A 15745-nucleotide genomic window follows, 5' to 3' on the forward strand; every position below is an offset into this window, starting at 1 on the left:
ACATTAATACATGTACTTATTCAAGGTAGAAGAGTTATTTAAATACCTGATGCCCCTTTCCTATACAGCACTTACCTTTTTATAAAGGTCAGAGTAGTGATCCACATCCTCTACATGAGCAGACTGAGTGCAAATTCAGTCTCCTTTCTAGCTAAGCAACTGATTTTCTTATTTTTATTTTATGTTTTTTTTGAAAAGCCATATCTATATACATATTTAATTTTGAAGAACTGGAACATAAATAAGCCTAATCAAGAAAAGTTATAAATGTTTCTTTACATAAGACCCGTTAAATATTTCTTTATGCTTTAATCTGGTTTAATTGATAAATGTGTTCTCAGTATTAATGTGAAGATTGCATCATGCCAAGAGCAGAACAATTTGTCCTGTTTTGTAGTATATAATTTAAATGTATTTTGGCTGCAGATAATATTTTTAAGCATTCAGTTATGTTACAAGCATGGAAGAGTAGATTTTAAAATTGACAATCACCTGTAATGTTTGCCAAATGTAACTAACACATTAATCATATCCCAGTTGCAGACAAACTGCTGAGAAATATTTAAAAATATATTACATGACAGCAATAGTGGAATTTGGAGTTATATTTTAAGATTAAATGCAATCATTAAACTATGCACAATAGTGAGTGTGTGTATTTATTTAGTCAAATTTAAGTACTGTTTTCCTAGATTAAAGACACATGGCACCAAATTTATAGAAGGTATTTCCTGAAGACTGCTTTGAACCACTGCAATCTATGTCGAAGAGGCTTCTATTATTATCAGAGGCATTTTGTGGACTCAGAGGTAAATTGAAGAACAAATATACACTGGTGTTTTGCCTTAATGTTTCCATCTCAGTTGAAAAAAAAATTTCTACAAATACTTTAAACTAGCCTAACCTTTCTTTTATATCTTTTATCTTGAGAGAGCTGGTGATCTTGGATATGTTTTACATGAGGCTTGTAATTGATAAAATGCCATCTTGGTGGTAATTATATAAAATGACCACTAAGTATCAGCCACAACCTAAACATCTGTTACTTATCACTGTGTATTGAAAATACACTGTTAAAAGCAGTATCGTACAGCTATCAATATCTTGTTGGTATCCATTTCTCCCACTTTCCCATTGATACTTATTTACCTCACTGATACAAAAAATTCAGAAAACATTAAGTAAGGGATTTTTATGGGAAAAGTATGATAAATAAGTGTTTAGAGTTAATGCTTGGAACCACATGTGATCAACACACACAAAAAAAAAAAACTATCAGGCTTACAAACAGATCTTTTAAATGACTTTCTAGTTTTGTAAACCCAAGCTTGTGCAACAAGTGACAGTTTGCATTAAGTTCCACAAAGAAAAGAATACACAGTTTTCTTACCATTATATTTTAAATCAAAAAGAAATTACTGGAAAGGTAGAGCTCCTCACTTTCTATGGAGTTTTCTTTTTCTTTTTAATGAGAAAAAATTATCCCCATGAAGCCAGAAATCTTTACTACTGCAGAAATACCTTTGCCTGTAAGAGATAAGAGAGAATGACATCATAGAATGGAGAGCTGCCTCTCCATGACATCTAACTTCCTGTTCCTATTACTGTCTTTTTAAAGTGTCCTAATGTGAAGTTAGTGCTGCCTCCTGCCATCCTTGCAGGTGTAGAAACTGTCTCTTCAGTTGTTAACAAATATAGTCCTTGGCCCAACACGGTCTTCAGAAGCATTTGTCAGACAGGGAGTCACAATATGGAATTCAGCTGTTGTCTTTCAATGTGTTTGCTATGAACAAGTGTGGTGGTTCAGCGAGCATTAGGTTATACTCACCAGCCTGCATACAGTGTGTGCAAATTGTTTTTTCCGTGATATCCCTTGATATGGCTCTTTCTGTTGAAAATAGTAGATGTAAAGGGGATGCAGTGTATTAAATAGGGCTGACGCAGTTTTTGAGAAGTATTTTTGGTGTGTTTCCTTGTTCCTTACAGCAGTTATTCTGTGGGATTTTTGTGCAAGATCAGGATATGTATACATGGGTTTACAGTTGCCGCTAAAAGTGTCAAGAGGTTCTTGTAAGTGTAGGATGTTCACTGGACACCAGAGGTCTGACATTACAACTTCCCTTGTTTCAGCTCGAATGTAATGATATTGTCCTCTTCTGGCGAATACAGCGAATGCTGGCAATTACAGCAAATACGCTGAGGCAGCAGCTTACTAACACTGAAGGTAAGGCTCTTAGTGAATCGAGGTGTTTGAAACAAAAAATTTTCTAGTGTTCCTCTAGCTATGTGTTCCTTTCATGCTTAGCATGGCTGGCTAATTTTTGTGTCCTGTTAGGTAATTAAAAGATGTAGAGTAAATAGAATTTGACATTCTATTTACATTAAATGATTTAGTGTAATGTTTAAATGATTTAGTGTCACATAATTAAGACACTCTCCAATTTAAAATATTTTCATTTTACGTGATGCCAGTTGTCAATATCTTTTTCCAAGCAGAAAGCATTTTAATAAATAGTGACTATATTCTTTTTTTCTCAGGTCGATCTGGCTGTAGATTTTAATTTTAAAAGGTTTGATATAAAAAATCAATTCTAATGGATTTTTTTAAAGCCATGCAAAATGTACCATGTAATATCTAGACAAGCTTATACAACAGCAACTCCCTTATAAAGCATCATTTATGTAGCAATCTGCTAGTGCCGTGATACAACTACTAATAACGATCTTTGATCTGTAAAATACTTTTTAACCTGCTTCTTGAAGAAGGTGCAAATTTGAACCTTGTTATGTGATGCAAGTTACTCTCCATGGAGAAGAAATTGCCCCTAAATATAGAAAGCTAGGTCCTGTCTCTTCAAACCACCTACCTCATTGACAACTGCTGGGCTCAAAATTAAGAAGTTTCATTAGGAGGTATTCCCTCTAAGTATGAAGGGCAAGGATATGAGTGTTAAGATGGACATAATACTGCTTTAAAGAGCTTCTGATTCCTCTTAGCCTTTTATATACAGCAACACCCCTCTGTGTGCCATCAATCCTTCAATACTACACTCTGCTGTCATCATTAACTACTTTTTCCATCTTTCACCTTGAATTGACTTGGCCTTGATTCATTTGATGAGGGTGATGGTGATAGCGAAAGTGTAACCGTTAAGAAGGAGGCGGCAAGGATGTTTACAATAAAAGATTTGTTGGACACTCAGTCTCAAAGAAGAAACTGCTGAATTTAAGAGACAGCAAAGCAGTCTACAAATATTTTTATCTCCTCCTAAAAAAGTTATCCAATAATAATTTAATTCAGAGAGAAAACATCCTTTGAAATTTAAGCATCTTTCTCAAAGAATTTCCTGTCTTAATGGCCCAAACAAGGGGCTTCCATGTTCAGAAGTTTGCCTTTTTCTCCAACCAGATTAGTTAGTCTGGTAACATATACTACGTCTCCCACAGACCTTCCCAAAATTTTGTCCGTAGGTCATTACAGGTGCAAAAATGTTACTACTCACTTTTTTTGGTTGGTTTGTTATTTGTTTGTTTGTTTTACAGTAAGGCGCTTGGAGAAGAATGTAAAAGAAGTGCTTGAAGATTTTGCTGAGGACAATGAAAAAAAGGTGAAGCTCCTAACTGGCAAGAGGGTCCAGCTCGCAGAGGATCTCAGTAAGTACCTACTCTATAGTGTTTTGGAACTAGCTTGGAATGAAGCAAGTTCTGACCACTGACCTTGAGAATATGGGTTGTTCATTAAATTAATATCACAAATGGAATTTTTCTTAAATACGGTCAGATCTTACTGATTCAAAGGTGGACATGGGTAGTATAGTGTGATAAAACAACATAATTTACACTAGATGTAAATTCACTGATATAAATATATTGCATCAATATATTGAAAAATGTACTTAAAACAGAGTAACATTGTAAAGGGAAGTTCTTGTTTTTCTAGTACAACATGGTTAGTCCACACCTCAGAGACCTCTCTCTGGGTGATTCAGTCTTGACTGTGTAAGGAGGTTTTGATCCCATCTTTCTTTAATTATTATGTGAAATATGTAGCCTTCCCACAGGTAATACTGACTTTTAAATAGAGATTAGCTGGAAATGCCCGTGACTTACTGGCCAGCTCTTTTTAGGCTGTGTATACAGAAACAAAACCTGTCAGACATGAAGATCTGATATGTTGTACTTAATAAGCTGACTGGCAGGGGGAAAAAACCCAATGCTGTGCAAAAGGGAAAAGAAAAAAAGCTTGTGATAAATAAAGTTCATGTAGATATACAAATATCTGCGTCTTGAGATCACAGGTGACCTTTCCTCTTATACCTTATTTTGTGTTTGATGTAGCAACTAATTTTCTCTTAAAATATGACTTTGGATATTTAATTCAGAATAAATGAATGCTGTGGTCAGTGTTTCTTCTTTTATTTAGCAATGTTCTGATATCCAGGGTTCAGTGGGACAGAGGAGCCTTCAATTGCTGTTAGTGTTTCCTACGTTTGAATTGTGTCTTCCATTTTTTACATCCAAAATGTTATATAAAACAAATGTTTTGCTTACAATAAACTCAAAATCTAATGATTTATTTTTGATAGTGCTGGTTTGGTTACATTGGAAGTGTTATCTTATTATGGAAGTATTGTTATTAAAATCCCAGTCAGTTATGGTATTTGTTGTCCTTTAGAAAGTGTTGCTATAATATTTCGAAATTGTGAGTGGGAGTTTTAGTGAATCTAGGGCAAATTGTCTGGTTTTTTTGACTGGTCTCTGAAACGGCTGGTGTGACTATATTTTATTATAGGTTCATAATTCTCTCCAAACATCCTGTGTTGCTTTTGAAACCCTGTATCAACCTTCATGTAGCCATTCTTTTAGAGTGGGTGGAATGTGTTTTACAAAATAAGGCTTTTTCCTCTCTCCATATGTATGTTGAAGTAAAACTAGTGGTAACCTGCATAGTGGGACACAGATATTTAATGAGGAAGTTATCACCTTTTATTAGTGACCAGTGCCGCTTGCTTTCTTGCTGGATGTTTTTTTTTTCCTGAGCAAATACTGGCATAGAGTGAAAGTTGGTGATTTTGATTTATCCTTAAATATTCAGTGTTTCAAGACAAAGTGAAGGAGCACTAGAAAATACATAATTTTTAAGTTAATCCATCTTTGTTTTGCACTGAAATCAACTTGGAATTTCTGCATTGTCAATTTTGCTTCTCACCTCCCATTTCAAAGCAGTAACAGCTGGGCTCATTATTTTGTAAACTGAGACTAGGCCTGTAAGAGCAGCCTGCCTGTGTGTTTATAATCCTAGGTATCTGTGTATTAGTATATATGCTTCAAGTTTGTGCTATGCATTTCATAAATTATTATGTAGCTAAAACACCGTCACTGCACTGTATTTCTTTAGATTCAGGAGGTCACAGATCCCACACACATTTTTCTAAGGAAATAATAGTCGTTCAGGGCAAAATGAGGTATGATGACATGTTCTGTTTTATTGTACCGATGGGAAGATTTTAAAACTACCACTGCTTAGCTCTGTAGTCAAATCAGCAATGTTCTCTCTACATGTTCTCTCAGCATGTTTCTGCATGCTTTTATTGCTAAGTGGTTATAATTTTTATGGGCAAATGACAGGAAAAAGGGATTTCTTTGCCTTTCCCTTAGTGAATAGAGTGCTTTTCTGTGGTGCAGGTTTTTTTATACTCCTCAGACAGACTTTGATAGCATAGAGCATTGAACTCTCAGGTGGCTACACAAGTAATTTCCTTCTTACAGCATTTAGTGATAATCAGGACTCTGCTTAAGGAAAGAAAATCCTGACTCCCACAACACACATTTGTAAAGTATTTGTATTTTAATTAGGAATGGAATGGAAGGGATCTCCTGAATCATGAAGTCCAGTCTCTTTCTGTTCCAGGCAGCTGTGTTTATATAACCCAGCTCCTTCACATATCTTGAGCTCCATCTTTAAATCAGTTAACTTGTTGGGGCTCACTATTCATACTGAAAACATGTTACAGGATGTCATTCCTCTGATGGTTACAAACGGTCTTTTAATTTCCAGTCTAAATTTGTAAATATGAGGCTGGGATTCAATTGCTGATTGGAAACTGTACTTGCAAATCTAAATTATTTATATACCTGAGGTTGGGACGCTTCCTCTTGATGCTGATGATACAGCAACGCTGTCTCACTTCTGTTACATCAGTCTTTTAATGCTGAAGCACTGGAAGTGTTTTATTGTTTGTTCAGGATACTGGTTAATGCCAAACTTTTTCTGACATGGGTGACCCAGTCTCGCAATGAGAGCTCATATAAGACTCAAAACTTATTTGAGCAGGTTTTGTTATCTGCGTTCTACAGCCTTGAATGATATTTTAACCCTATATGTGAATGTTCCTTGATGACCTTTAGGCCCTGAGTCTTGCTGCTTCTCAATGTTTACTTCTAAGGTTTTATTCTAGATATTTCAAAAAGTGTAAACAGATCTTTTCAACGGTTTCTAATAAATTATGTATTTTATAATGTACTGAAGGTTACTTTTTCTTCAAAAAAAGGCTTTTAATGTAATGTAAATGTACTCCTTATCATAAGTATCATCATGATACTTGTACCAGTGAACAATTACTAAGTTTATGGAAATAAAGAAGCCCTAGGACTAGAGACCATTTGGAAGAAAGGATTGTAAGATACAAAAAAGGGCAGAGCAGAAGATGAATAGCTGAATTGGAAAAAGTGACTTTAAAAACGTCCTAAGATGCAATCAGTCCATAAGAATACCTGTATTGAAAGAGGCCTGTGGTTGGTGTATCCCAGTGTCCTGTCCCTGGCAATGAGCAGGCGTGAGTACTTAGGGAACAGCATAAGAACAGGTTAAGCATACAGTAGCACTTGCCTGGTATTCTCTCTCAGCATCTAACAATCTGTGGTTCCAAGATTTCCTAATCCTGAGGTAATATCTTTGTGATTAATAGCCATTCATGGATTTTTCTTTCCTCCTGTGAATTTCTCTAATTGCTTTTTGAACTCATGTAAACTTTGGCATCTGCAACATCCTGTGGCAATTAGTTCCAGAGTTTAACTACACATTGTGTGAAAAAGTACTTCCTTTTGTTTATTTTTAAGCCAGCTGCCAGTTTCATTTGGTTCTCCTTAGTTCTTGCACTGTGAAAAACATTCAGTAATCTTTCTCTATTCATTTTTTTTTTTTTGTGCCACTCATGACTTCATAGATGTTTATGCTACCCACACTTGCTCTTCTTTTTCCTGGATTGACAGGTTCTCGTCTGTGTAGTTGCTCCTTGCATGGACATTGTTTCATAGCTTCAATCAGCCTTGCCACTCGTTTCCCCTTTAGTTCTACTAAACCCTTTTTGAGATGAAAGAGCAGAACTGCACACAATATTTGAAATGTGTCTGCATTATGGATTTATACAGTTGCATTATGATGCTTTCTGGGTTTTAATCTGGTCTTCTTACAGTAATTCCTCGTAGTTCATTTCCTGTTTTTGCACGCTGATGAGTAATGAGCTGATGGCTGCACTGGACTATCTGCTACAGCTCCCAGTTTTTTTGTGAGGAGTAACAGCAGTTCAGAGCCCATCATTTTCCGTGCCATGTTTTTAAACTGTAGGGACAGTTGAGATATGTTTATTGTTTTGCTGAGGATACAGAAACAAGAGGAATTTGCTCTCTGTCTCTTACATGTCTAACTGGGTACTTCAGGCATATTCAGCAATTGGTAGGAACTTGTTTTAATGCAGTTGTTTACAACCTCCCTGACAACTCTGGTGTGTTATTTGTATCGAGAAGTTCTTCGCCAAAGTCATCTGTCAGTTGAAGAACATACCCAGGTCTTTTACTCTATCTTGGATAACCTCATCAGCAACAGGAAGAATTACATTTACTTACCAGTTGGCACATGCATCTTGATTGTGCTCATTGCTGAAGGGCAAAATATTTTTATTTGAAACTTATACTCCACACAATTTAGTCTTTTACTATATGCTTAGTTAAATCAGTATGTTAAATATACCATGTGCTAGGTTCTGTAAGAAGTAGAATGGGGTAGAGGGAGCTAAAAGTATTATGGTAAGCATTAATCTTTTAAAAGGAGAGTTTCCACTCATAAAAATGCATCTTGTCAGGACTGCCCTGTTTGTATTGCAGGCTTTAAGGCACTGCTTGTGGCTGGAGGGAAAATCTAGTATCTAATGGTGGCAAGTCAGTCCCTTCAAATGCTTGCGGGTGTGTTATGCACAAGTGTGTGTAGCTGTACACAAAGCCTTTCCACTTTCTCTTTTTTTAAAATATTAATTACCCTTTGTTTCTACAATACCTTAGGAGATGGATCAGTCAGTATATATCTTCTAATTCTGTCAGTAATCTTTTATATTTACTAGTTCGTACTGTTTTCTCCTGTATTCTTGTTTAACTTTTCCAAAGTGACTGACATTGAACATTCATGCAGACTGCCTCTGAACTTACATTTAATATTTAAAAGCTTTCAGTATTTTTAAATATTTTTTTTCTGCAAAATTTGTTAAAATGGTAAAACTGCTGGCATTTGCTGAGTTTCAGGATCTTTTTGATGGCAATGCTAAAGTGGGTTGATTATTTATAAAAGACAATTCTTTGAAGTCACACCTTCCCTAGAACTATATCTTTTTAATTATGTTTTTCGGTACTGGGTAATACTTTTTTTTTCTGGAAAAAAAAAAGGATACATAGGTGAAAGAATTTGAATTCAAGATAAATCATATCTTTTCTGCTGTTTTGTTTTTAACACAAATGATAGAGTAATAATTTCGGCAGAAATACTCTATAGTTCTATGCAAAATTGATAGCATGTGGATAAATCTTAACTTTCTGTAGACTACTTTTTAACATGGCAATTATTTTTAATGTTGAGCTCCCAGTGAAAGGCTTCCCAGAACTACCTAACTGTTTCCAGAATTCCATTCTGCTGGACTTGCCCCTTTTTATGTAAGGGCCAAAGCAAACTTCCTCAATAGTGTGAACTTTGTACAGTAATTAAGTTGCCATGCAATTTTCCAACACAAGATGGCAATGAATGGCCTTTATAGGAGGAGTGAAGAAGATGAGGATGCAGCAGAGCTGGTGCCAAGCCTCCCGTCTCTGGTTACTTTTTCTTGTTTTTGATGCGTGAGCATGGCTTAGGCAGTGGGCATTGGTTTCTTGGATGTTAGGTTTTTTCCTCTGGGAGGAAGATGCTCTTGCCTAGCCTTGTTGCTCTTGTTTTCTGTTCTGTTTTTTTTGTTTGTTTGTGTGACATGTAGGGGATGGTCATTTTTTTTCTCAGTTAAGCATTTCTCATTAGCAACTGCATGGAAGGTATTAGTTTATTAAGATTTGTTACTAAAAAAACTGTTATGAACTGAATGCTTTAATAATTTTGGAAAGGAAACAGGATCTTCTAGTGTCTTATCCTAAACCTAAGCTACATATGTTCATATTGCAATAGCATTTAAAACATGCTAGGTGGTGCACATGTACATTGAATACTTAAGGTAATCAGCAGGAGCTTTGCCTTTGACTTCACTAGAGATGAAATTTCACAGACCCCAAAGAAACACACATGGTCTATTTTCACTTATTTCTTCTGCTTTATTCCTTTTAAACAGCTAAACTATGAATGTTGCAAAGGCATCTTTTATGTGCACAGGAAAAACACATACAAGGATAGTACATGCAAAGCATCTTTCCTAGGTCAGCATACTATTCATCCAATATCCTGTTTCCTCACAAGTTAAAAAAGGCAAAGAAAACCCAGAACTTCACCAAATTATAAGTAAAACCATGTGCATTTACACAGGGAGAGTCATTGGCAGGAGGTGGGAAGGGACTTGCGGGATGCCTGTGGAAACTTGATCCTGAAATTACTAGGTATGAATGTGAAGGGGTCAGCCTCCAAGTTCGTTTGTCAGTAATACTGACACCTGTACAGGTGTCATGGGCTAGCTGAGACTTAGTTCTGCACAAAAGCTTTTTGAAACTTTTGAGGAGTGAGCCCTCACATGAAGAAAAGATAGCTTAGGGCCGTTTGTTTAAATTCTGTCATACATTTGTAAGGTATGAAATATAACAGTTTGTAGAACTTAATTATTTTCTTGTAAAGGCTAAAACACGTAAAAACTAAATAAACCAGTGTTACAGTAAAATACTTTCAAATTTTATATCTGAAGTAATTCCTTTAAAGTCACTGCATTAAATTCTTAACTTACTTTTTCTCTTGTGTTGAATCCATTAGTGTTGAATGTAACCTTTTGCAAACTTTGAGCATGAATGATTTAATATCATATATGAATATAATAAACTTGCCGTTTTAATGGAGTTAGAAAGCTAATGTTAGCTAAGGTTGGTACTTCCGTATGCAAGTTGCTGACTCAGGATCTGGAATTCCTGTGATATATTTGGCTAAGCTGAGTGGGCTCTTTCGTGTCTGTTGTATGTAACAAACTGATTTAAATCCAAGCGAGTCTCCTTTTTTGTTATGCATTTATGCAAAGTTGGGTATAAAGTCTGTGAGCAGTACCTTGCAGATAATGACTTGCTCTGTGGTTATTTTTTTTTTTTTTTTTTTCTTTCATTGCTGTTAGCTGCAGAATAAAAATGTTGTGTGAAACTAATCCTATGTTGTGGTCATTACTGTAGCCTAATTAAATTTCAGTCCCTTGAGATGACTGTCAACACTATTTTGATTTGACCTCTGTCCTACATGACATTGTTGATTACATGTGCGCCTTAAAATCATGCTTTGACTTGGCTTTCTAAAGCCTTTGCTTACATTTTCTCTTCTATTATGAGCTTCAACTTTTTTAAAAGGTCACAGCGTTTCATGGGGGGCAAAGCTCAGCTGTAGGGGAAAAGATCGTCTCTCAAATAAGCAGATCTTGGGTAATTTCCCTCTAGAAACCAGAGGCAGACAAAACAGCTCAAGAGGCATTGGTAGTAGTCCTTAAATCAATGCTTAAGGTGCTTGTTCAGAACCAACATGGTTTTCAGTGTTTACCAGATACAGAAAAAAAGGTATAATTTTGAAGATATTTGAACGTAGAGCCCAGATGTCGCCCCTGCTGCTTTCAGCACACATGAGAAAGAGGAAAGCACCCTAGGAAATCCAAATGGAGGAGTAATTTTATTAGAATCGGCAGAATTATGGTTATTTTGCCCTCTCATTTTTTCCATGATGCCTAAATATTGGAGTTTTAGAAGCTACGTAAGTAAAAATATGGTCACTTCATAGTTGTAAGACAATTCACAGAAGTGGCAGCAGTCTTGCTTTGCTCCTTTCAGCTGGTTGTAACAGTGAGGAGCACTCAGTTATAGTCTGATCCTGAGTTGGCAGAAGGTTACACCAGGAGATGTTGTGGCCTTCTAACCAGACAAAAGCAGAGTAGCCATTTCCCTCTGGGAATCACCAGACCGATCTCCAACTTCTGATAAGCATCTGCAGGATAGCTGCTATCTTCACAGTCCCCTGCCAGCAGGACATTAATATGGCCTGCATCTTGTCAGAGGCTGGTTGTCATTTAGAGCACATTCATTTCTGCCCAGATCTCAATCAGTCAAATGAAGTGCTCATGTGGGCCAACTGTGTCTAACGAGTTCAAGCTTGTGCTGGTGTCACCACTGTGCTGGTGGCAGTATGACTCCTGTGCTCCCTTTGAGCTCTGTAGAGGTCCTGGTGCTCCGTGGCGCAGGAAGTCAGAGGGCAACATGCTTGGAATCAGTCTGTGCGGTTGTGTCTTCAATTTCCCCTACCTTTGAACATGAGCAAGTCAACAACAATGCTTCCTATTATTTTTAGTAGATTTGCTAACTTTCTGGTACTCGGTTAGAATGCAAATTAACTGTTTTTGCATTATTATCATGTTTTTAATTCCGTGTAGCTAATTTATGAAATTAACCCAAGCAAGTGTGCTTTGACATGAAAGACACTAGTTGAATGTTTAAGTTCTTGTTTTTTTTTCTTTCTCTCTGAGTTTTGGGGCAGCTGCACGAAACTAATGAATTAAAACCAGAAGAATGTGTAGGACGGTCTGTGTCAAAGTGCAGATAAGGTAGTTCCTGCTTTGTGTCATGGCAGAAAGTGCTTTAAAAAGCTGCATCGTCTCAGAGAGGGAAGTAATCCTCAAGGGAGAACATACATCACTTGCAAACCTCCTGTGATGGAGTGATGGTTTACTTAACTTAAGAATCCCACATGACCAAAGTCTGTCTGCTGTGATTTCTTAAAGTTATTGATGAAGAGTTAGGCACTGATGTCCAGGTTCTAAAATGGATCCTTACAAAGTTCAGCACATTTGTCACTGACTAAGCGAAGCCTATCACTTAAAGTTAACATTGAAAAATAGTGATAAACTGCTACATGAGTAATGACATATTTAATGCCTGTTAATCTTACCCTAGACCCATGTCTCTTGTACTTGAGGATCATCCTGGTCTTGTCTGCCAAATCTATTTTTTTCCTAAAATTTCCTTAATGATGCAAGGATCAAAACATCTAATTGGATGCTGTTTTCTTTTTAGTACTGGTTGCTTATGAGGGTACCTATTAATCAAAATTTAAATAAGTATTTATCATGGAGAGATTACTATTTGTATAAATAGAGACTTTTAAACTGACTAATGTATGTATTTGCTTTGAACTAGTGTAGAACTGTGGAGTGTAACATTCGCATTTCCAAAAGCTGGAGAAGTCAGTGTCATGTATGTTGCACGTTGTTAATGTTGTAGTGGACTCCACTTCGCTTCTAATTTGGAAGTCTATATAAAAACAAAAGGCAAGGAAATATTTTCAGCTAGGGATGATAACAAACTAAGAAAAAATAATAGAACAACCTTTTTTCTTCAGGGCATGATGACTTAAGTTTATGACTATCAAAAATGAAGTTTGTTATTATGATCTAAAAATTTATCTCATCACCATTTCATTTTCTGACATCATATTTTAGGGAGACATAAATAGTTCTGATAGCGTATTATTTTATTATCTAGCTAACTACTGAGTATGCTTTATTTTGGATGGAGAACCAACACATATCAGTTATTATGTTAAAGTCTCTTTACAGTTTTATAGCCTTAAGGTTACAGTAGCCTTTACATAAGTAATTTACCTTTATATATGTCCTTTCTGCGTAAGAAAATGTTAAATTTTTTTTTTACATCACTGGATGAATCATTGGGTAATATTTCTGGTTTGCCTTTATACTTTTCACTATTTCCACCCAAAATAATGAGCATCATCATGTTCTGATTCATTCTAGCTTAACGGTTTTGATTTTTAAATTAAATCTCTCTGTGTCTTAAGTCTGATTCAAGATGTGAGTCTGGTTTATGAGGTTGCCTTGTCCTTCAGCTACTAAGCTCCTTCTAGCTGTCCAGTAAGCATCACAGCTAAATTCTATTGAAAGATTGAGTTATGAGAACAATTTTAATTAAAAATCTAAGGTAGAGACAGAGGACTGAAAAGTGCCCCAAGTCCTACCTTGCTATTGCAGACATCGTGACTCTCATAAACTTGCAGCTTAGTATAGATTAATAATCATTTGTACATTAAGCTAACCTTAATGACAGTATAGAAATGTATGCTGGTTTGTGACCTCACATCACGATTCGGTTAATACTTAGTTTCTTTTCTGTAGATAAGCGGGAGTGATGTGTAATAGCCCATGGAAAACATATCTTGTATAAAGTCAGTAGTCTACATAGTTGTCAGTTTTGCTTCAGCCCGATACCTCAGTTCTCATGTGCTCTGTCAGAGACAAAAAGACTTCGTGCTTTCCAGGCTGAGGAGCCCCGGGGACCGCTCCAAGAAATACAGTCAGCTTCTGTTCTGTTCGACTGAGGAGGGAAGAAATGTGTGGCCGAAGCAGTTTCATTAAGCTGCAGAGGTCTCCCGTGTGAATCTGGGGCAGCTATAGGTCAAGACATTGATTGATTAGTAATCTACAATTTCATCAGCACAATGCACAATTCCTGTTTCTGGTGCTGAAAAGCATTATTAGTAATGCTAAAATAATGTTCCCAATGCTTAATACCCTGTAAAAGTAGCTGAAGTGTTTTCAGGCAAGCTCTCTTCTACTATTGCCTGGTTATCTTTAGTCTGAAATAAAGATGATACTGTTTTGTACAGGCAGCTGATAGCTTTGCTCAGATATGATATGCAGGGATTAATAATTAATATGATATTAATACTTGCAACAAAAGTGACTTCAGTGATGGCAGCTGTGATTGCCCCCCCCCCGGTCTAAAATGACTTCTTAAGACTAAGATTTTATTATGTTTCTACAGCAGGCTAAATACACAATCTGGAGGTGATCTCCTCCTCTTTTAGATGTGGATTCACCTACAACAAGGAAAAAAAATGTACACTACATACATGTCTTTGTAGGAAACAGGCTCCTTGATGTTTTCTCCTGTTAATGCCATGCAAAAGGAGATTTTCAACCAGGTCACTAGCAGGCAGTTGTTGATGAACTCATATCCATGAAATTGATACGTTGACTGACCCCTGGAGATTTTAATAGTGATATTAAAATAATGTGTTTAGCACCTTGTCTTTTTCTAGGGTTTAAAATAAATATTTCTGAGAGGACACTGAAATATTATCTTTGTATTTAATAATGAAAGCATCTCACCTGATGCACTTGGATAGTTAGAGCACTTCCCTGTCCTCCTCATTGTCTTTCTGGAACTGATGACTGGAGTACAAGTATTCTCGATGTTGCTCAGATTAAAATACCTTTTATCTCAGGATAGCAAAGGGATTTAAGGCAAGTAGAAAAATTGTCAGTAACTCTGGTCAATATAATGGTGGATGTTTAGCTTTATATATCTAAGAGGGGAGGCCTGATTTATAAATGTATTTACAACATTTTTGTGTCATAATTATCCCATTCCAGGGAGCATACTTTGAAGTCAGAATTCATAGAAAGAAATCAATTAAACTGGCCGCAAATTCAAATCTCATTATAGATTACAATACATATAAGAAACATCGTGTAACAATAAAGGAAAGCTACTACGATGTAGTGTCAGTTAGCATCTTCATTCAGTCTAACTACTAGTAACTAAAGAGTATGCTAGCTATTTTCTGCAAGCTTGCATTTTAAAGGCTGTATATTTTTAATGATTCATGGATTTACTACATGAACTGTTATAAATTCCATTTAAACTTTTCAGGGTTCTGCAGTGCTTTTGTTACACTAATGAGCTAATTGTTTAAGAATCATTCACATGATTCATCCTCCTGCTCAGCCTTTTTTAAAAAACTTTTAGCTGCTGAAACTCTCTTGACAAACCAATATTTATAGCAGTGTGACAGCAGGATGCGGAACAGCGTTTGTCTTTGTAACAGCTTAAAGAAAAGGCCTTTCCTGCACCCAGCCATGCAGTTACAATCTTGACCTCTTTCTTATGCTGGGAACATACACACAGCAGACAAGCAGCACCTCCCATGTGTTTTCTTGACCCTTTGACTGTCCATTCACTTCCCATCTGTTTTGCAGCCTTAAAGGAACAGAGGGGGCCCTCTACTTATAAATCTGTCTTTGCAGCTGATAAATTATCTTCTGTCTCTTTAAGGGCAGCCTGGGTGGTTTTGGCTTCCCCCCCCTTAAAACTTTAGCTTTCCTCTTGGCCTCATCCAGAGGAAAATATGGTATGTGAACAAGAGGAAACTGGCAAAAAATGTGATGGGTAGTTTCAAAGGATTTTCTAAAATTCA

The 15745-nt window shown here is 36.3% G+C and overlaps 1 protein-coding gene across 1 annotated transcript in view; it reads left to right on the top strand.

The window, feature by feature from the left end:
* Window positions 1-15745, top strand: part of OPA1 (optic atrophy 1 (autosomal dominant)) — a gene marked incomplete at its 5' end in the record, with an annotated part of 36745 nt that overhangs the window by 14519 nt on the left and 6481 nt on the right. Inside the window, 3 exons of the mRNA XM_009576166.1 lie at window positions 693-809; window positions 2131-2224; window positions 3544-3654. Coding sequence (XP_009574461.1) covers window positions 693-809; window positions 2131-2224; window positions 3544-3654 — 322 coding nt within the window. The remainder of the gene's footprint in view (window positions 1-692; window positions 810-2130; window positions 2225-3543; window positions 3655-15745) is intronic.

The sequence above is a fragment of the Fulmarus glacialis genome, unplaced genomic scaffold (genome assembly GCF_000690835.1).
Source record: "Fulmarus glacialis isolate BGI_N327 unplaced genomic scaffold, ASM69083v1 scaffold16264, whole genome shotgun sequence".
Lineage (NCBI taxonomy): Eukaryota > Metazoa > Chordata > Aves > Procellariiformes > Procellariidae > Fulmarus > Fulmarus glacialis.